At 37.8% G+C, this 23,561-nt stretch overlaps 1 protein-coding gene across 1 annotated transcript in view; it reads right to left on the minus strand.

The window, feature by feature from the left end:
• LOC128649248 (trichohyalin-like) overlaps window positions 1–23,561 on the minus strand; it is a 229,744-nt gene that overhangs the window by 115,269 nt on the left and 90,914 nt on the right. Inside the window, exon 2 of the mRNA XM_053702401.1 lies at window positions 9,033–9,117. Coding sequence (XP_053558376.1) covers window positions 9,033–9,117 — 85 coding nt within the window. The remainder of the gene's footprint in view (window positions 1–9,032; window positions 9,118–23,561) is intronic.

Here is a 23,561-nt window from a genome sequence, read left to right on the forward strand (position 1 = left end):
ACACTTATTAACCCCTAATCTGCCGAGCGGATCTCACCGCTACTATAATAAAGTTATTAACCCCTAATCCGCCTCACTCCCGCCTCAATAACCCTATAATAAATAGTATTAACCCCTAATCTGCCCTCCCTAACATCACTGACACCTAACTTCAATTATTAACCCCTAATCTGCCGACCGAATCTCGCCGCTATTCTAATAAATGGATTAACCCCTAAAGCTAAGTCTAACCCTAACACTAACACCCCCCAAAGTTAAATATAATTTAAATCTAACGAAATAAATTAACTCTTATTAAATAAATTATTCCTATTTAAAGCTAAATACTTACCTGTAAAATAAATCCTAATATAGCTACAATATAAATTATAATTATATTATAGCTATTTTAGGATTAATATTTATTTTACAAGTAACTATTTAATAGCTAAAATAGTTAAAATAATTACAAAATTACCTGTAAAATAAATCCTAACCTAAGTTACAATTAAACCTAACACTACACTATCAATAAATTAATTAAATAAAATACCTACAATTACCTACAATTAAACCTAACACTACACTATCAATAAATTAATTAAATACAATATCTACAAATAAATACAATGAAATAAACTAACTAAAGTACAAAAAATAAAAAAGAACTAAGTTACAAAAAATAAAAAAATATTTACAAACATCAGAAAAATATTACAACAATTTTAAGCTAATTACACCTACTCTAAGCCCCCTAATAAAATAACAAAGACCCCCAAAATAAAAAAATGCCCTACCCTATTCTAAATTACTAAAGTTCAAAGCTCTTTTACCTTACCAGCCCTGAACAGGGCCCTTTGCGAGGCATGCCCCAAAGAATTCAGCTCTTTTGCCTGTAAAAAAAAACATACAATACCCCCCCCAAACATTACAACCCACCACCCACATACCCCTAATCTAACCCAAACCCCCCTTAAATAAACCTAACACTAAGCCCCTGAAGATCTTCCTACCTTGTCTTCACCATGCCAGTTATGACCGTTTGTTCCAGGCTCCGAAATCTTCATCTAAGCCCAAGCGGGGGCTAGACATCCATCATCCGACGGCTGAAGAAGTCCAGAAGAGGCTCCAAAGTCTTCATCCTATCCGGGAAGAAGAGTAGATCCGGACCGGCAACCATCTTCTTCCAAGCGGCATCTTCTATCTTCATCCTATGAGGACCGGCTCCATCTTGAAGACCTCCACCGCGGACCCATCTTCTTCCGACGACGACTTCCCGACGAATGATGGTTCCTTTAAGGGACGTCATCCAAGATGGCGTCCCTCAAATTCCGATTGGCTGATAGGATTCTATTAGCCAATCGGAATTAAGGTAGGAAAATTCTGATTGGCTGATGGAATCAGACAATCAGAATCACGTTCAATCCGATTGGCTGATTCGATCAGCCAATCAGATTGCGCTTGCATTCTATTGGCTGATCGGAACAGCCAATAGAATGCGAGCTCAATCTGATTGGCTGATTGAATCAAGATGGAGCCGGTCCTCATCGGATGAAGATAGAAGATGCCGCTTGGAAGAAGATGGTTGCTGGTCCGTATCTACTCTTCTTCCCGGATAGGATGAAGACTTTGGAGCCTCTTCTGGACTTCTTCAGCCATCGGATGATGGATGTCTAGCCCCCGCTTGGGCTTAGATGAAGATTTCGGAGCCAGGACGGATCGGTGTGATACCCGGTGAGGTGAAGACAAGGTAGGAAGATCTTCAGGGGCTTAGTGTTAGGTTTATTTAAGGGGGGTTTGGGTTAGATTAGGGGTATGTGGGTGGTGGGTTGTAATGTTGGGGGGTGTATTGTATGTGTTTTTTTACAGGAAAAAGAGCTGAATTTCTTGGGGCATGCCCCGCAAAGGGCCCTGTTCAGGGCTGGTAAGGTAAAAGAGCTTTGAACTTTTGTAATTTAGAATAGGGTAGGGCATTTTTTATTTTGGGGGGCTTTGTTATTTTATTAGGGGGCTTAGAGTAGGTGTAATTAGTTTAAAATTGTTGTAATATTTTTCTTATGTTTGTAAGTATTTTTTTATTTTTTGTAACTTAGTTCTTTTTTATTTTTTGTACTTTAGTTAGTTTATTTCATTGTAGTTATTTGTAGGTATTGTATTTAATTAATTTATTGATAGTGTAGTGTTAGGTTTAATTGTAACTTAGGTTAGGATTTATTTTACAGGTAATTTTGTAATTATTTTAACTATTTTAGCTATTAAATAGTTCTTAACTATTTAATAGCTATTGTACCTGGTTAAAATAAATACAAAGTTACCTGTAAAATAAATATTAATCCTAAAATAGCTATAATATAATTATAATTTATATTGTAGCTATATTAGGATTTATTTTACAGGTAAGTATTTAGCTTTAAATAGGAATAATTTATTTAATAAGAGTTAATTAATTTCGTTAGATTTAAATTATATTTAAGTTAGGGGGGTGTTAGTGTTAGGGTTAGACTTAGCTTTAGGGGTTAATACATTTATTAGAATAGCGGTGAGCTCCAGTCGGCAGATTAGGGGTTAATATTTGAAGTTAGGTGTCGGCGATGTTAGGGAGGGCAGATTAGGGGTTAATACTATTTATTATAGGGTTAGTGAGGCGGATTAGGGGTTAATAACTTTATTATAATAGTGGTGCTGTCCGGTCGGCAGATTAGGGGTTAATAAGTGTAGGCAGGTGGAGGCGACGTTGTGGGCGGCAGATTAGGGGTTAATAAATATAATATAGGGGTCGGCGGTGTTAGGGACAGCAAATTAGGGGTACATAGGGATAATGTAAGTAGCGGCGGTTTACGGAGCGGCAGATTAGGGGTTAATAATAATATGCAGGGGTCAGCGATAGCGGGGGCGGCAGAATAGGGGTTAATAAGTGTAAGGTTAGGGGTGTTTAGACTCGGGGTACATGTTAGAGTGTTAGGTGCAGACGTAGGAAGTTTTTCCCCATAGCAAACAATGGGGCTGCGTTAGGAGCTGAACGCGGCTTTTTTGCAGGTGTTAGGTTTCTTTTTTCAGCTCAAACAGCCCCATTGTTTTCTATGGGGGAATCGTGCACGAGCACGTTTTTGAGGCTGGCCGCGTCCGTAAGCAACTCTGGTATCGAGAGTTGAAGTTGCGTTAAATATGCTCTACGCTCCTTTTTTGGAGCCTAACGCAGCCATTCTGTGGACTCTCAATACCAGAGTTATTTTAAAGGTGCGGCCAGAAAAAAGCCAGCGTTCGCTATGCGGGTCGTTACCGACAAAACTCTAAATCTAGCCGTTAGGGTTTATTTTACAGGTAAGTTTTTAGTTTTAAATAGGAATAATTTATTTAATGATAGTAATATTTATTTAGATTTATTTACATAATATTTAAGTTAGGGGGTGTTAGGGTTAGACTTAGGTTTAGGGGTTAATAAATTTAATATAGTGGTGGCGATGTTGGGGCCGGCAGATTAGGGGTTAATAAATGTAGGTAGGTGGCGGCAGTGTGGGGGGTAGATTAGGGTTTAATAAATATAATGTAGGTGGCGGCGGTGTAGGGGGGGCAGATTAGGGGTTAATAAATATAATGTAGGTGGCAGCGGTGTAGGGGGGGCAGATTATGGGTTAATAAATATAATGTAGGTGGCAGCGGTGTAGGGGGGGCCGGTTAGGGGTTAATAAATATAATGTAGGTGGCGGCGGTGTAGGTGGGCAGATTAGGGGTTAATAAGTATAATGTAGGTGGCAGCGGTGTAGGTGCGGCAGATTAGGGGTTAATAAGTATAATGTAGAGGGCAGAGGGCTCCGGGAGCTGCGGCTTAGGGGTTAATAAGTTTATTTAGTTGCGGCGGGGTCCGGGAGCGGCGGGATAGGGGTTAATAACTTTTATTTATGTGGCGGCGGTGTAGGGGCGCCAGCTTAGGGGTTAATAAGTATATTGTAGGTGGCAGCGGTGTAGGGGCGGCAGCTTAGGGGTTAATAAGTATATTGTAGGTGGCAGCGGTGTAGGGGCGGCAGATTAGGGGTTACTAAGTATAATGTAGGTGGCGGCGGTGTATGGGGGGCAGATTAGGGGTGTTTAGACTCGGGGTACATGTTAGGGTGTTAGGTGTAAATGTTCCCATAGGAATCAATGGGATATCGGGCAGCAGCGAACATAAGCTTTAGCTGCTTTCAGACTCCCATTGATTCTTATGGCAACCTCCACCTCCAGGGCGGCGGATTGAAAACCAGGTACGCTGGGCCGGAATAGTGCTGAGTGTACCTGGTAGTTATTTGATAACTAGCAAAAGTAGTCAGATTGTGCCGAACTTGCATTCAGAACATCTGTAGTGACGTAAGCATCGATCTGTGTCGGACTGAGTCCGGCGGATCGTATGTTACGTCACTAAATTATACTTTTACCGGTTTGTAGGGTTTGATAACTAAGGGGAATCAGGCTCGCCACAAATACGCTGCGGAATTCCAGCGTATTTGCGGTTGACGGCTTGATAAATAGATGCCTAAGAATACAATTTAGCAAAAAAATAACCTAAAATCACAGTACTAATACTACCAGTCTCTTTCAGTAATGTGGTTTAGATATTAGACAAAGGCCAAAGCTTAATAAATGAATTTTTATTATGCATTATGCATATCAATGCATTATCAATAAAAAGATGTTAACAATTGTACACAAGCAAATAGTTTTAAAATAAAAAGGAGAAATAACAGAAAACTTTATACTTTCCTAGCTTAGGTATCTGTGCCAGGGAGATGGCAGGAAACTGGTCACTAACTCTATAGTATACAGCCTCCCATGAAGAATGAACCCTTGAATTGTTAAACATAAAATCCTTATACATGTTTCCATGATATGACCCACCCTCTTTCCAGAGGGCAAGAAAACCCCTCTCTTTTGACAGAAATATTCACTTCCCTCTCTTTTACGACAGGTAATACAATTCCTGAGTCTTTGCCTGAAATTATGGAACACCTTAAAATTTATGTTAGGTACATCTATTCCATATACACAGGAAGGCAATCCCTTAGTGATGGTGTGGCGAGAATTTTGATACCAAACACCATATATATTGCATTATTTATGTTTCTGAGGCATTATTACTTATAAAAGTACTAATTTGCAAGTTTGGCTGTCCTATCAATGACCCCAGTGTAGTTCCTGGATAGAATCTCTGTGTTCCATCATTCTCTGTTGGGGTAAGGTTAGGGTAATAAAATGATCATTTAGACACTAAATTTCTCTTCTGTGTATCTATTTATGAAGGTTCTGGCATATCAAAGGGGAATCACACGGACACATAAACACAGCAACACAGTTCTTCTTAAGAAAACAAATGTTTTCTCGCATACAGGCTAAGGAAAAAAAAGAAGCTGCACCCAGGTGGTAAATTGCCATAGAACATGCTAACAATAGTATTGAGCCAGTTTTGAGTGTGCTTCTCGCTGTGTGTATTTAGTCTCCCTATGGGAAAAAGGGGAAACCAGACGTGGACTCCTTGCTCAGAGTGCTTAGAGGAATATGGCTACACCTTATTGACGAGGCCCAATGAAAGCCAAAACGATCATCTGGGGTTGCTGTGTTCCTTGTTCAGAGAGGAATTGCGTGGTAATTTGGCGCTGGGCTGACCGTAATAGGCGGGATCAGACTGATGTACTACAGAAAAGTTCTTCTCTGTGAAAAGCATTACTGGGCTAAAATAAGCTGCACCCAGGTGGTAAATCGCCATAGAACAGGCTAACAATAGTATTGAGCCAGTTGTTCATTCCTGTGAGTGTGCTTTCTCTGTGTGTATTTAGTCTCCCTATGGGAAAAAGGGGAAACCAGACGTGGACTCCTTGCTCAGTGTGCTTAGAGGAATATGGCTACACCTCACTGACGAGGCCCAATGAAGGCCGAAACAATTGTCTGGGGTTGCTGTGTTCCTTGTTCAGAGAGGAATTGCCTGGTATTTCAGCGCTGGACTGACCGTAATAGGCGGCATCAGACTGATGTACTACAGGAAAGTTCTTCTCTGTGAAAAGCATTACTGGGCTAAAAGAAGCTGCATCCAGGTGGTAAATTGCTACCAATAGTATTGAGCCAGTTGTTCATTCCTGTGAGTGTGCTGCTCTCTGTGTGTAAGGAAAATTAGTCCCTTAGCATCTCAAACATGATGTATTCATGACACACAGTTTTTTAATGGGATTGAGGTTGGGGCTCTGACTTGGCTATTCCAAGACATGCATGTGTGTTTTGGGTCAGTGTCATGCTGAAATGTGACTTTTTTCTTTATCTTCAGCTCTCTGAGAGAGGCCAGCAGGTTTTGTACAAAAATATCTTGATATTTAGATCCATTTTTTACCCCATCTATCTTGACAAAAAACCCTGACATAGCTGAAGAGAAGCAGCACCAAGCATGATGCTACTACCACCATGCTTAAAAATTGGATGATGAGCTTTTTTATCTTTGTGCCAAACATATCTTTGACAATTTAGGTAAAAAAGTTCAACCTTTATCTCATTTCCAACATGGTTTGGGGTGACTGAATGAATCTTTTGGCTTAATTTAGTCAGGATTGGATGTTCCTTTTTGTAAGAAAGGGTTTCTTGCACTCTACCCCATAGTCCAGACATGTTCAGAATACAAGAGATGGTGGTCACATGCCAGGAGTAACCGATACTTTCCTGAAATTCCTGTAGTTCATTCAGTGCTGCTGTTGGCCTCATGATAGCCTCCCTGATAAATTTTCTTCTCGTCCTCTCATCAACTTAGGAGGGTTGTCAATGTGTCTGTGGTGCCAAATTTTCTCTTATTGATGATGTATTTGACAGTGTTCCATAGTACATCCAGTGCATTGGATATTTTATATTATATCCCTCTAATGATTGGTACTTTTCTCTTTGTGGACCATGGCTTTCTCAGTAGGACTCAACCCCAATCATTCTAGCAAATCCTACATCAACAGCTGAGTTTAATTTGTTCTTAATCAGAATCACTTTCATTGTTGGCAGGTGTAGGCTATTTACCTATGATTTAGAAAGTGTTTGGTTAACTGTGAACACAGCTAGAGCCCCGGTTATGAGGCAGTCAGGCTGGGTGTGTATTTTTACTTAAAATGTTGCTAATAATTAACTATTTGTTTTTATCTCTGGATTTTGGTTTGTTTGAAAATCACATTACAGATAGAAAAAGTCTGACATTTACATTGTTGCTATTACTTTCTTTACATTTTAAAAACCTGCAAGGGTGTGTAGACTATTTATTTCCACTGTACAGTACTAACAAAATTGTTTTATTATGAAGAAGGGGCCAGTCAAGCTTCTCAAAAACTCAGACATGATGACAAGTATGTGGAAATTGTAACTGACTAGGTTTAACAAACAGAACTCTGGAACTCTCATAAGGTTTGCATTTAAAAGATTAGCAGGGAAGGAAGGGAGACTTGCTACTACTTTACTAGAAATGGATGCATTTATTTCACCAGACATCTCAATTAAAAACAAATTCCAGCTTAAGCCCAACAGACAAATCTCTTTCACGGCAATAAAACCAAACAATTAAAATCCCACGTGAATAGGCCCCATTTTAACCCAAATAAAACAAATTTTTCACTTTCTTATATTATATTTCATGATGATATAATCATCTATAGATATAGGTATCGATACATATTTTTCGAAAAAACATCAGATATGTGTAGAAATATGTATTTATGAATAAATAGAAAATATTCTGCTATGTGAAGAACATTGGAATGTGAAATTTTCATATTTTCATGTTGGGTTAGCACACTTGAAAATATGCAATTGTGTTTGCGTGTGAGTAGGGTTTTTTCCCACTTTTTTGCAACATTGACTTCTACAGGGCAATTCGTTATTGTGCGCATATGATATTCATAGTTTGGCTTTTTACACGCATCAATTTAGCGAGCAAGTGAAAACTGTTTACTTTCATCTTATAATACATGCGCCATCCAACGCATGCAAAAAACTTACTTCTAGCGGAGTTAGTGCTCAAGTGAGAGCTTTACATACTGCTCCACTTGTATTTTGGCCCATAGTTTGTTGTATTAGTGAGTATTCTTAGGAAAACCATCTAATTTAACTAAATCCATTAGACAATGAATACAATGTCAACATAGGAAAATGTATGGTTATTTTCTGAATAGGAATAAAAACAGGATATGAACCATAGATAGGGAGTGTTGGGCTCCTCTGCTCCTTATGGGTGCTTCATACATTTAATGACATATTCTAAGGGTTCGCCCTATTCTTCTGAGATAACTGAATCTCCTGTTTGAGATATCTTCCACTAAAGTAACTTGGATTATAGAAGAATAGGAAGTTGGGTGCTGCATACAGTAAAAGTATATTCTCCTTTATGATTGCAGGGCATAAAAAAATAAAACCGAAGTGAAATAAACTTCACTTTTGCATACCTAAGCTTATACGTCAGCAAATCTTTACTGAAATTTCAGTGTAATGTAAGACATGCACCTGGAAGAATGTGTTAAATCACTTGTGCCACAGCCAACATAAGGCATGACCCTTTATATTTATCTATAAAATACACACTAGTGGCAAAATAGTAATAATTAATGATAGCCCCTGTATGGAACCTTGCTTCAGAGATCTATTATGGTCAATATGGAATCCCCAAGTGTCCCCTTCTAAGTCTAAGATCACAAACCAGAGTGTGTTCCATTTATCATCCATAAATAAGTCATTCAAAAATGATTTTCAAAACTAAACAGGTAAAAGAAAGGTCTTTTTACAGTGTCTGGGGTGTAGGTTTTATCATGTTGAATTTGTCTGTGGGAGGTAAGTTAGCTTTTAGTGTGAGTGAAGAAACATATATTTTCAAAATATAACATAAAAATGTAGGCCTAGATCATGAGAGCGCGCTTCCATCGGCTCCAATGGGAGCCTCATTCTCATGCTGTGAGACACGGCAAACCCCCTAGTGCAGTGCAGGGGGAATTCATGCAGCGTTTTTATTTTCTTATTGAAATGTAGGTTTCTACAATACTATGGATCTACAATACTATGTCATTCATACAAACCTGTTGCTGTATTTGGTATTGTTTGTTAAAAGCCTCTTTTTCAAGCTGAAAAGCCATTTGTGCTTGTGCAAACTTTGTTCTTTCTCTGCAGGAAAATAAAAAAAGCAAAAAAATAGATAATCTGCACACATATAAAGCAGAAATGTGTAAAATATTTTTTAAAAATTAGTGTTTACTTAAAAACTGAAGAGCAATACTTTTGCGAAAACATTTTGTAAATAAAAGCATTTATACAAGAAGAAAACAGTTTTGAAACACAAGACTAAAAATATATATGCTATAAATATTCTACAAAAATCTTTCTCAACACTCCTACTGTTAAAATTACATTTTTACCTCAATAATCACCTTCGTCTAGATTACAAGTTTTTGTCGGTAATGGTGTGCGGGGCTTTTTTTTCCTACCGCTCACTTAAGACAACGCTGGTATTACAGGTTTTCTTCAAGCCGGCTTTAGCCTCAGAAAAGTGAGCATTGAGAAAATTTTTGCTCCACATCTCACTGTAATACCAGCGCTGCTTACGGTAGCGGTGAGCTGGCTAAACGTGCTCGTGCACGATTTCCCCATAGGAAACAATGGGGCTGAGCTGGCTGAAAAAAAACCTAACACCTGCAAAAAAGCAGCATTCAGCTCCTAACGCAGCCCCATTGTTTCCTATGGGGAAATAAAAGTTATGTCTGCACCTAACACCCTAACATGAACCCCGAGTCTAAACACCCCTAATCTTACACTTATTAACCCCTAATCTGCCGCCCCCGACATTGTCGCCACCTACATTATATTATTAACCCCTAATCTGCCGCTCCGGACACCGTCGCCAACTACATTATACTTATGAACCCCTAATCTGATGCCCCCAACATCGCCGAACCCTACATTTTATTTATTAACTACTAATCTGCCCCCCCCCAACGTCGGCGCAACTATATTAAATTTATTAACCCCTAATCTGCCGCCACCAACGTCACCGCCACTATAATAAATTTATTAACCCCCAAGTCTAACCCTAACACCCCCCTAACTTAAATATAATTTAAATAAATCTAAATAAATTTACTACAATTAAATAAATTAATCCTATTTAAAACTAAATACTTACCGATAAAATAAACCCTAAAATATCTACAATATAACTAATAGTTACATTGTAGCTAGTTTAGGATTTATATGTATTTTACAGGCAACTTTGTATTTATTTGAACTAGGTAGAATAGTTATTAAATAGTTATTAACTATTTAATAACTTCCTAGTTAAAATAAGTACAAATTTACCAGTAAAATAAATCCTAACCTAAGTTACAATTACACCTAACACTACACTATCATTAAATTAATTACATAAATTACCTACAATTAACTACAATTAAATTAAATAAACTAAAGTACAAAAACAAACCAACACTAAATTACAGAAAATAAAAAAAGAATTACAATTTTTTAAAACTAATTAACCTAATCTAATCCCCCTAATAAAATAAAAATGCCCCCCAAAATAATAAAATTCCCTATACTATCTGGAGGACCTCTTCTGCCCCGATCAGATGAAGACTTCTGCCATATGGAGGACCACTTGTGCCCGGCTGGATGAAGACGGCTCAAGGTAGGGAGATCTTCAGGGGGGTAGTGTTAGTTTTTTTAAGGGGGGATTGGGTGGGTTTTAGAGTAGGGGTGTGTGGGTGGTGGGTTGTAATGTTGGGGGGGTATTGTATTTTTTTTTACAGGTAAAAGAGCTGATTACTTTGGGGCAATGCCCCGCAAAAGGCCCTTTTAAGGGCTATTTGTAATTTAGTATATTTGTAATTTTTTTATTTTGGGGGGCTTTTTTATTTTATTAAGGGGATTAGATTAGGTGTAATTATTTCTCTTGTAAGATGTATCGAGTCCACGGATTCATCCTTACTTGTGAGATATTCTCCTTCCCAACAGGAAGTGGCAAAGAGAGCACCCACAGCAGAGCTGTCTATATAGCTCCCCCCTTAGCTCCACCCCCCAGTCATTCTCTTTGCCTACTCTAAGAAACTAGGAAGGGCAGAGCGAGTGTGGTGACAAAAATGTTAGTTTTTTATTTCTCAAGCAAAAGTTTGTTATTTTAAATGTTACTATTTACTCTCTGGCAGAAAAGGGATGAAGATTTCTGCATGGAGGAATATGATCTTAGCACTTTGTAACTAAGATCCACTGCTGTTCTCACAAGGGCTGAAGAGTACAGGAAAACTTCAGTTGGGGGAACGGTTTGCATGCTAAGCTGCATTTGAGGTATGTTCAGTCTATATTTCTTTCATGTAATTAGCAAGAGTCCATGAGCTAGTGACGTATGGGATATACATTCCTACCAGGAGGGGCAAAGTTTCCCAAACCTTAAAATGCCTATAAATACACCCCTCACCACACCCACAATTCAGTTTTACAAACTTTGCCTCCCATGGAGGTGGTGAAGTAAGTTTGTGCTAGATTCTACGTTGATATGCGCTTCGCAGCAGGCTGGAGCCCGGTTTTCCTCTCAGAGTGCAGTGAATGTCAGAGGGATGTGAAGAGAGTATTGCCTATTTGAATACAATGGTCTTCCTCTAGGGGATCTATTTCATAGGTTCTCTGTTATTGGTCGTAGAGATTTCTTCTCCTACCTCCCTTTTCAGATCGACGATATACTCTTATATACCATTACCTCTACTGATTCTCGTTTCAGTACTGGTTTGGCTATCTACTATATGTAGATGAGTGTCTTAGGGTAAGTATGTCTTATTTTATTTATGACACTCTAAGCTATGGTTGGGCACTTTATATGTAAAGTTCTAAATATATGTGTTTAAACTTATATTTTCCATGATTCAGGATAATCAGTATTCCTTCTTTCAGACTGTCAGTTTCATTATTTGGGATAATGCATATGAATAAATATTTTTTTCTTACCTTGAAAATTTTCAATTGACTATTTTTCCCTGCGGGCTGTTAGGCTCGCGGGGGCGGAAAATGCTTCATTTTATTGCGTCATTCTTGGCGCTAACTTTTTTGGTGCAAAATTTTGTCATTTCCGGCGTCGTAGTTGACGCCGGAAGTTGTTTGTAATTACGTCATTTTTTATACACATGTGTATTCAGACGTTTTTTTGCGCCAAAAAATGTGGCCGTCGGTTTCGACGTCAGAGGATGTGGCGTCATACTTGGCACCAAAAAATATGGGCGTTGTACTTAGCGTCAATAATGTGGGCGTCATACTTGGCGCCAGAAATATGGGCGTCATACCTGTTCCACTTTTTTCTCACATTATTTAAGTCTCACTTTTTTGTTGCTTCTGGTTGCTAGATGCTTGTTTATTTTGCATTTTTTCCCATTCCTGAAACTGTCATTTAAGGAATTTGATAATTTTGCTTTATATGTTGTTTTTTTCTATTACATATTGCAAGATATTCAAAACACTGTTCCTGTTTCAAGAGATTCTGAGGGATTCCTGTTGACTGATATCAGTCCTACCAAAGCTAAGTTAATTTATTTTAATGTTATGAATGTTTATCTTTAGCTATGGTTTGTAATAAGTTATCATGATAAACTTTTACATGCAGAATCTATTAGTATTTATGCTTCATATATTGCTATTCTTTTTACATCTTATGTACAAGATATACTTAGAAATTTATAAGAATATTTTTCTGATTCTATGTTAAAGGCTTTGTCTGACATCCCGCCTTCTAATAAAATGTTTAGGTCTTTTTCAAACTTCTTTTAGTTGATGAAGTTTCAAATGACCAACAACATAATGAATTATCCTTCTCTTATGGTGCTTTTTTTCTCATTCAGAATTTTTCTTCATCAGATATTGACACTAACAAATCTACTTTTTTATTCTTTAATAGAGTACATTTGTTCCTTGTTCAAAAGGTGTTGATTATTTTGGATATTGAAATATCTAGTTCTTTTGATTTTAAAGACTAGCTAACATTTAAATTCTGCTTGTTTATCTTCTGTGGTTTCTTCAGAGGGTTTTTTCCAGTTCCTGATACTAGGGAATGGAATAGGCTGAGAATTTTCTTTTAGTCCTTCTTTAAGGTTTTTAAATTGTATTCTTTGCCGGCAGTTAGTTTTCAGTTTTGACGAAAGATTCCTGCTAAATATACTATTATTCTTATAGCAAATAGTATTTATTTTTTTCCTTCAGATGGTTGTATCTTATTTAAGGAAAATTATTTTCAAGTACTTTTCTTAGACCTGTAATTTATTTGGCTGATGTTGCAATTGCTGCATCTTTCTGGTTGGATACTTTAAGATCAAGTATCGGATTATGATTTGTTTTAGCATTGTTAAAAGGACAAAATCTTCTACTTTTTTCAAGTTCAGACTAAGTGCTATTGCATTGTCTTGTTATCTTGCATTTGTTAATTATGCAAGTCCAGTGTGTTGTCTGATCCTTTAACTTGATTAACATGCTAATAATTTAATTTGTGTTGTCATTTTATTAAATATTTCGCAAATGAGGTTTAATCTATGTCTTTAGCTATTTTAGCTAGAAGAACTTTGTGATTTCAATCTTGGAATGCTAATTTGATTTCTAAAATCCATATTTCTTTTTTTCAAAGATATTCAATTATTTGGTTCATAATTGGATTCAATTATTTATCTGTTACTCTGGGCTTCAAGATTGAGTTCTAAGACTAAAACTTTAAGCTTATATTAGTTTTCTGTTCTTACTAAGGAACGGAATCCTGAATTCTTCCCCAAGTAACATGTTTATAATTGGAAGATTTTTGTTCTTCATTCAATGAAGCCTTTTAAAAGTTTAAAGTCAGCTCCCTAAATTTGCATGTAGGTGCGATTGTTATTCCAGCTTGGCTGGTAAGGGGCAGGTTAAGACTTTTTTTGAAATTTGTTTGGTTCTATTCGGTCCAAACTTCTTAAACTTTGGGTACAGAATAAGTTTCAGAGTAAAACCGTCTGTGAGAAGTCTTTTTTCTCTATCATATTCCAGCTATTCCAGTAAGACTATCACTTTCCTGAAGTGTGTCTCAGACCTGGAGTTTTCTGGGGTATTTTTTCCAGTTTCATTTTAGGAACTGGGTTTCGGGGTTTTATTCAAGACTATTCATTGTTCCAAAGATAGAAAATCTTTTTGAAATTGTCATATAAACATACCATCTTTTAGAATGGTGTTTATATGGTCTATTCTGCCTTTTTGGTCAGTGATGGCATTATTTGTTTACAATAGATACAATAAATGCATATCTTCATTTTCTGTTTTCATTCAGATTATTTTTATTTTCTGAGATTCTCTTTTTTTGACAAGCATTACCAATGTGTTGCTTTTCCTTCTGGTCTAGCGACAGCTCTAAGAATCTTTTCAAGGTTCTCAGTGTTCCTTTTTTGGACGGTATCGTGGTACTGGCTCAGTCTTTTTCATTCTGTGGAATCTCATACGATTCAACTTTGTTGTTTCTTCAAGACATGGTTAGAGGGTCTTTTTATCAAAAGCTCCTTGATTTCTCACACAAGGGTCACCTTTTTTAGGTTTCCAGATAGATTGTGTCAATGTTTTTGTCTCTAACAGACAAGTGACAAGTTTATTGGGTTCCGTTTGTCGGAACCTTCAGTCTCTATTATTTCCTTCAAGTTGCTATATATGCATGGAAGTTTTAGGTTTCATGGCTGCAGCATTTGGATTCGATTCCCTTTGCTCATTTCATAGGAAACCTTTCCAGTTTTTTATGCTGAATAATGGTACAGGGATTCTAGGATATCACTTTTTATATCTTTGAATCCTAATGTTTAACTATCTTTGATTCGGTGGTTAAGATCACCATCATTTAGTTCTACAGGTCTCTTCGGTTCTTTCAACCTGGACCATGATCTTTAAAGATGCAAGTCTTTTAGGTTGGGAGGCTGTCTGAGGATCTCTGTCAGCACAAGGGGTTTGGAAATCTCAGGAGGCGAGATTACCATTTGATATTTTGGAACTCTGTGCATTCTCAGAGTTCTTCAGTTTGGTTTCTTTTTCAAGAAGAGACTTTTTTTCAGACAGACAAATGTCACGACTGTGGCGTATGTCAATCATCAGGGTGGGACTATCAGTCTTTAGGCTGTGACAGAAGTATCTTGGATATTTGCTTGGACTAAATCCAGCTCCTATCTAATTTCTGTGGTCTTTTTCCCAGGTATAGATAATTGGGAAGCGGATTATCTCTGTTAATCAAGTTTTACATCCGGAAGAATGGTCTCTTTACCCAGATATGTTTTTCAATTTTTCAGATGTGAGGGCTTCCAGAAATAGATCTGATGGCATCTCATCTAGACAAGGAACTTCCCAGGGGCCTATTCAGGTTCTGGGATCTTCAGGCGGAAGTAGTGTATGCATTAACACTTCCTTGGAATTATCAATCTGCCTATATTTTTTCATCTCTGGTTCTTCTTTTTAGAGTGATTTTCAATCATCAGAGACCAATGTTTGGTGTGGCTGGTGGCTCCAGCATGGCCACACAGGTTTTGGTATATGGTTCTTGTTCAGATGTCCAGTTGCCAATCTTGGTTACTTCCATTAAGGCCAGACCTTATATCTTAACATTCGTTTTTTTTTTCATCAGGAATTCAAACTTTTAATTTGATGGTATGAAAATTTAACGCTTGGTACTTAGTCATAGAAGTTTCTCTGACTCAGTGTTTAATAGTATGTTGCAGGCTCGTAAATCTGTGTCTAGTAGGATTTATTATCGAGTTTGGAAGATTTACATCTCATGATGCTCTTCTTATGAATTCTCTTGGCATTCTTTTAAAATTCCTAGGATTTTATAGTTTCTTCATAAGGTTTTGTCTGCATGTTCCTTGAAAGGACAAATCTCTGCTTTTCTGTGCTGTTTCACAGTAAGAATTGCTAAATCTTTCTGATATTCATTGTTTTGTTCAGGCTTTGGTTCATATCAAGCCTGTCATTTAAGCCAATTTCTCCTCCTTGGAGTCTTATTTTGGTTCTGAAGGCTTTTCAGACTCTTCTATTTGAGCATATGCTTTCTTTGGACATTAATTACTTTCATGGAAAGTATTGTTTTTTTTAGACATCTCTTCAGCTAGAACAGTTTTTTGAATTATCTGTTCTTCCTTGTGAATCTCTTTTTTCTGATTTTTCATCAGGATAAGGTGGTTTTTGCTGTCCTCATTTCAATTTTTACCTAAAGTTGTGAATTCTAAACAACATTAGTGGAGGAATTATTGTCCCTTCCTTGTGTCCTAATCCTAAGAATTATTTGGTAAGATTCTTACATTCTTTGGATGTGGTAAGAGTTTTGAAATATTATGTTGAAGCTACTCAGTTTTCAGACATTTTGTTATCTTTTTTGGTTTTAGGAAAGGTCAGAAGGCTTCTGCCTTTTCTTTGGCATCTTGGTTAAAGCTTTTGATTCATCATGCTTATTTGGAGTCGGGTCATTCTACTAGGTCAGTTTCTACTTCCTGGACTTTTAAGAATGAAGCTTCTGTTGATCAGATTTGCAAAGCAATGACTTGGTCTTCTTTGCATACTTTTACTAAATTCTACCATTTTGATGTTTTCTCTTCTTCAGAAGCAGTTTTTGGTAGAATAGTACTTCAGGCAGTTGTTTCAGTTTGATTCTTCTGTTTATATTTCAGTTTTTTTCATTATAAAAATTGAAACTCTTTGATTTGGGTAGTGGATTAATTTTTTTCAGCGGAATTGGCTGTCTTTATTTTATCCCTCCCTCTCTAGTGACTCTTGCGTGGAAGTTCCACATCTTGGGTATCTGCTATCCCATAAGTCACTAGCTCATGGACTCTTGCTAATTACATGAAAGAAAACATAATTTATGTAAGAACTTACCTGATAAATTCATTTCTTTCATATTAGCAAGAGTCCATGAGGCCCACCCTTTTTGTGGTGGTTATGATTTTTTTGTATAAAGCACAATTATTCCAATTCCTTATTTCTTTCATGTAATTAGCAAGAGTCCATGAGCTAGTGACGTATGGGATATACATTCCTACCAGGAGGGGCAAAGTTTCCCAAACCTCAAAATGCCTATAAATACACCCCTCACCACACCCACAAATCAGTTTTACAAACTTTGCCTCCTATGGAGGTGGTGAAGTAAGTTTGTGCTAGATTCTACGTTGATATGCGCTTCACAGCAGGTTGGAGCCCGGTTTTCCTCTCAGCGTGCAGTGAATGTCAGAGGGATGTGAGGAGAGTATTGCCTGTTTGAATTCAATGATCTCCTTCTACGGGGTCTATTTCATAGGTTCTCTGTTATCGGTCATAGAGATTCATCTCTTACCTCCCTTTTCAGATCGACGATATACTCTTATATATATACCATTTCCTCTGCTGATTTTCGTTTCAGTACTGGTTTGGCTTTCTACAAACATGTAGATGAGTGTCCTGGGGTAAGTAAGTCTTATTTTCTGTGACACTCTAAGCTATGATTGGGCACTTTTTTAATAAAGTTCTAAATATATGTATTCAAACATTTATTTGCCTTGACTCAGGATGTTCAACATTCCTTATTTTCAGACAGTCAGTTTCATATTTGGGATAATGCATTTGAATCAATCATTTTTCTTACCTTAAAAATTTGACTTTTTTTCCCTGTGGGCTGTTAGGCTCGCGGGGGCTGAAAATGCTTCATTTTATTGCGTCATTCTTGGCGCTGACTTTTTTGGCGCAAAAAATCTTTTCTGTTTCCGGCGTCATACGTGTCGCCGGAAGTTGCGTCATTTTTGACGTTCTTTTGCACCACAAATGTCGGCGTTCCGGACGTGGTGTCATTTTTGGCGCCAAAAGCATTTAGGCGCCAAATAATGTGGGCGTCTTATTTGGCGCTAAAAAAATATGGGCGTCGCTTTTGTCTCCACATTATTTAAGTCTCATTTTTCATTGCTTCTAGTTGCTAGAAGCTTGTTCCTTGGCATTTTTTCCCATTCCTGAAACTGTCATTTAAGGAATTTGATCGATTTTGCTTTATATGTTGTTTTTTCTCTTACATATTGCAAGATGTCTCACGTTGCATCTGAGTCAGAAGATACTTCAGGAAAATCGCTGTCTGGTGCTGGAACTACCAAAGCTAAGTGTATCTGCTGTAAACTTTTGGTAGCTGTTCCTCCAGCTGTTGTTTGTATTAATTGTCATGACAAACTTGTTAATGCAGATAATATTTCCTTTAGTAATGTACCATTACCTGTTGCAGTTCCATCAACATCTAATGTTCAGAGTGTTCCTGATAACATAAGAGATTTTGTTTCTGAATCCATCAAGAAGGCTATGTCTGTTATTCCTCCTTCTAGTAAACATAAAAAATCTTTTAAAACTTCTCTTTATACAGATGAATTTTTAAATGAACATCATCATTCTGATTCTAATGACTCTTCTGGTTCAGAGGATTCTGTCTCAGAGGTTGATGCTGATAAATCTTCATATTTATTTAAAATGGAATTTATTCGTTCTTTACTTAAAGAAGTACTAATTGCTTTAGAAATTGAGGATTCTGGTCCTCTTGATACTAAATCTAAACGTTTAGATAAGGTCTTTAAATCTCCTGTGGTTATTCCAGAAGTTTTTCCTGTTCCTGGTGCTATTTCTGAAGTAATTTCCAGAGAATGGAATACTTTGGGTAATTCATTTACTCCTTCTAAACGTTTTAAGCAATTATATCCTGTGCCGTCTGACAGATTAGAATTTTGGGACAAAATCCCTAAAGTTGATGGGGCTATTTCTACCCTTGCTAAACGTACTACTATTCCTACGGCAGATGGTACTTCCTTTAAGGATCCTTTAGATAGGAAAATTGAATCCTTTCTAAGAAAAGCTTATCTGTGTTCAGGTAATCTTCTTAGACCTGCTATATCATTGGCTGATGTTGCTGCAGCTTCAACTTTTTGGTTGGAAACTTTAGCGCAACAAGTAACAGATCATGATTCTCATAATATTATTCTTCTTCTTCAACATGCTAATAATTTTTTCTGTGATGCCATTTTTTATATTATCAGAGTTGATGTCAGGTTTATGTCTCTAGCTATTTTAGCTAGAAGAGCTTTATGGCTTAAAACTTGGAATGCTGATATGTCTTCTAAATCGACTCTACTTTCCATTTCTTTGCAGGGTAACAAATTATTTGGTTCTCAGTTGGATTCTATTATCTCAACTGTTACTGGTGGGAAAGGAACTTTTTTACCACAGGATAAAAAATCTAAGGGTAAAAACAGGGCTAATAATCGTTTTCGTTCCTTTCATTTCAACAAAGAACAAAAGCCTGATCCTTCATCCTCAGGAGCAGTTTCAGTTTGGAAACCATCTCCAGTCTGGAATAAATCCAAGCCTTCTAGAAAAGCAAAGCCAGCTGCTAAGTCCACATGAAGGTGCGGCCCTCATTCCAGCTCAGCTGGTAGGGGGCAGGTTACGTTTTTTAAAAGAAATTTGGATCAATTCTGTTCACAATCTTTGGATTCAGAACATTGTTTCAGAAGGGTACAGAATTGGTTTCAAGATAAGACCTCCTGCAAAGAGATTTTTTCTTTCCCGTGTCCCAGTAAATCCAGTGAAAGCTCAAGCATTTCTGAAATGTGTTTCAGATCTAGAGTTGGCTGGAGTAATTATGCCAGTTCCAGTTCTGGAACAGGGGCTGGGGTTTTATTCGAATCTCTTCATTGTACCAAAGAAGGAGAATTCCTTCAGACCAGTTCTGGATCTAAAAATATTGAATCGTTATGTAAGGATACCAACGTTCAAAATGGTAACTGTAAGGACTATCTTGCCTTTTGTTCAGCAAGGGCATTATATGTCCACAATAGATTTACAGGATGCATATCTGCATATTCCGATTCATCCAGATCATTATCAGTTCCTGAGATTCTCTTTCCTGGACAAGCATTACCAGTTTGTGGCTCTGCCGTTTGGCCTAGCTACAGCTCCAAGAATTTTTACAAAGGTTCTCGGTGCCCTTCTGTCTGTAATCAGAGAACAGGGTATTGTGGTATTTCCTTATTTGGACGATATCTTGGTACTTGCTCAGTCTTCACATTTAGCAGAATCTCATACGAATCGACTTGTGTTGTTTCTTCAAGATCATGGTTGGAGGATCAATTCACTAAAAAGTTCATTGATTCCTCAGACAAGGGTAACCTTTCTGGGTTTCCAGATAGATTCAGTGTCCATGACTCTGTCTTTGACGGACAAGAGACGTCTAAAATTGATTTCAGCTTGTCGAAACCTTCAGTCACAATCATTCCCTTCGGTAGCCTTATGCATGGAAATTCTAGGTCTTATGACTGCTGCATCGGACGCGATCCCCTTTGCTCGTTTTCGCATGCGACCTCTTCAGCTCTGTATGCTGAATCAATGGTGCAGGGATTACACAAAGATATCTCAATTAATATCTTTAAAACCGATTGTACGACACTCTCTGACGTGGTGGACAGATCACCATCGTTTAATTCAGGGGGCTTCTTTTGTTCTTCCGACCTGGACTGTACTTTCAACAGATGCTAGTCTTACAGGTTGGGGAGCTGTGTGGGGATCTCTGACGGCACAAGGGGTTTGGGAATCTCAGGAGGTGAGATTACCGATCAATATTTTTGAACTCCGTGCAATTTTCAGAGCTCTTCAGTCTTGGCCTCTTCTGAAGAGAAAATCGTTCATTTGTTTTCAGACAGACAATGTCACAACTGTGGCATACATCAATCATCAAGGAGGGACTCACAGTCCTCTGGCTATGAAAGAAGTATCTCGAATTCTAGTTTGGGCGGAATCCAGCTCCTGTCTAATCTCTGCGGTTCATATCCCAGGTATAGACAATTGGGAAGCGGATTATCTCAGTCGCCAAACGTTGCATCCGGGCGAATGGTCTCTTCACCCAGAGGTATTTCTTCAGATTGTTCAAATGTGGGAACTTCCAGAAATAGATCTGATGGCGTCTCATCTAAACAAAAAACTTCCCAGGTATCTGTCCAGATCCCGGGATCCTCAGGCGGAGGCAGTGGATGCATTATCACTTCCTTGGAAGTATCATCCTGCCTATATCTTTCCGCCTCTAGTTCTTCTTCCAAGAGTAATCTCCAAGATTCTGAAGGAATGCTCGTTTGTTCTGCTGGTAGCTCCGGCATGGCCTCACAGGTTTTGGTATGCGGATCTTGTCCGGATGGCCTCTTGCCATCCGTGGACTCTTCCGTTAAGACCAGACCTTCTGTCGCAAGGTCCTTTTTTCCATCAGGATCTCAAATCCTTAAATTTAAAGGTATGGAGATTGAACGCTTGATTCTTGGTCAAAGAGGTTTCTCTGACTCTGTGATTAATACTATGTTACAGGCTCGTAAATCTGTATCTAGAGAGATATATTATAGAGTCTGGAAGACTTATATTTCTTGGTGTCTTTCTCATCATTTTTCTTGGCATTCTTTTAGAATTCCGAGAATTTTACAGTTTCTTCAGGATGGTTTAGATAAAGGTTTCTCCACAAGTTCTTTGAAAGGACAAATCTCTGCTCTTTCTGTTCTTTTTCACAGAAAGATTGCTAATCTTCCTGATATTCATTGTTTTGTACAAGCTTTGGTTCGTATAAAACCTGTCATTAAGTCAATTTCTCCTCCTTGGAGTTTGAATTTGGTTCTGGGGGCTCTTCAAGCTCCTCCTTTTGAACCCATGCATTCATTGGACATTAAATTACTTTCTTGGAAAGTTTTGTTCCTTTTGGCGATCTCTTCTGCCAGAAGAGTCTCTGAATTCTCTGCTCTTTCTTGTGAGTCTCCTTTTCTGATTTTTCATCAGGATAAGGCGGTGTTGCGAACTTCTTCTTTTGAATTTTTACCTAAGGTTGTGAATTCCAACAACATTAGTAGAGAAATTGTGGTTCCCTCATTATGTCCTAATCCTAAGAATTCTAAGGAGAAATCGTTGCATTCTTTGGATGTTGTTAGAGCTTTGAAATATTATGTTGAAGCTACTAAGTCTTTCCGAAAGACTTCTAGTCTATATGTTATCTTTACCGGTTCTAGAAAAGGCCAGAAAGCTTCTGCCATTTCTTTGGCATCTTGGTTGAAATCTTTAATTCATCATGCCTATGTCGAGTCGGGTAAAACTCCGCCTCAAAGGATTACAGCTCATTCTACTAGGTCAGTTTCTACTTCCTGGGCGTTTAGGAATGAAGCTTCGGTTGATCAGATTTGCAAAGCAGCAACTTGGTCCTCTTTGCATACTTTTACTAAATTCTACCATTTTGATGTATTTTCTTCTTCTGAAGCAGTTTTTGGTAGAAAAGTACTTCAGGCAGCGGTTTCAGTTTGAATCTTCTGTTTATGTTTTCATTAAACTTTATTTTGGGTGTGGATTATTTTCAGCAGGAATTGGCTGTCTTTATTTTATCCTTCCCTCTCTAGTGACTCTTGCGTGGAAAGATCCACATCTTGGGTAGTCATTATCCCATACGTCACTAGCTCATGGACTCTTGCTAATTACATGAAAGAAAACATAATTTATGTAAGAATTTACCTGATAAATTCATTTCTTTCATATTAGCAAGAGTCCATGAGGCCCACCCTTTTTTGTGGTGGTTATGATTTTTTTGTATAAAGCACAATTATTCCAATTCCTTATTTTATATGCTTTCGCACTTTTTTCTTATCACCCCACTTCTTGGCTATTCGTTAAACTGATTTGTGGGTGTGGTGAGGGGTGTATTTATAGGCATTTTGAGGTTTGGGAAACTTTGCCCCTCCTGGTAGGAATGTATATCCCATACGTCACTAGCTCATGGACTCTTGCTAATATGAAAGAAATTAATTTATCAGGTAAGTTCTTACATAAATTATGTTTTTTTGATGATTTCGCTCCTTTCTTATCACCCCACTTCTTGGCTATTCGTTAAACTGAATTGTGGGTGTGGTGAGGGGTGTATTTATAGGCATTTTAAGGTTTGGGAAACTTTGCCCCTCCTGGTAGGAATGTATATCCCATACGTCACTAGCTCATGAACTCTTGCTAAAATGAAAGAAATGAATTTATCAGGTAAGTTCTTACATAAATTATGTTTTTTTCTAGACAGACTGTGTTAATTCTTGAAAAGGCTGGCAATATCCCCATGAGGGAAGGGTAAGCTGTATTCAGACACTTTGATAGGAATTTCAGCTTGCTTGAAGGGCTCATAAGTTACTGGTGAACTGTTAGGAAAAAATGTTTTTTGTTTGTTCAGTAAATGATACAATTATAACGTTTTTTTGAAGGGACTAAAGGGGTCATTGTGGCTTGTTTTAGGGTTTTTTAACCCACATGGTTAATTAAGAGACACTCAGGTGTTTTTCTAATAGGCCTCAAAACATCGAGTGAGGTGGGAGGGGCCTATTTTCGTGCCTCTGTTGCGCAGTTTCTTTTCCTTAGAGACATCCAACTGCTTCTCCAGGGGTTCCTGCTGTGTTGGGCTGTAAAGGAGGTTTTTTTTTCCCACAAATCGTTCTGAAGGGCAGGTAGGCGCCACAGCAGAGCTGTGGCAAGGTGCTGAAAGTCTTTTTTACCGGTTTTGACGTTTTTTCAATCCAGTTTTGCCATTAAGGGGT

This window comes from Bombina bombina, chromosome 2 (assembly GCF_027579735.1).
Source record: "Bombina bombina isolate aBomBom1 chromosome 2, aBomBom1.pri, whole genome shotgun sequence".
Taxonomy (NCBI): Eukaryota; Metazoa; Chordata; class Amphibia; order Anura; family Bombinatoridae; genus Bombina; species Bombina bombina.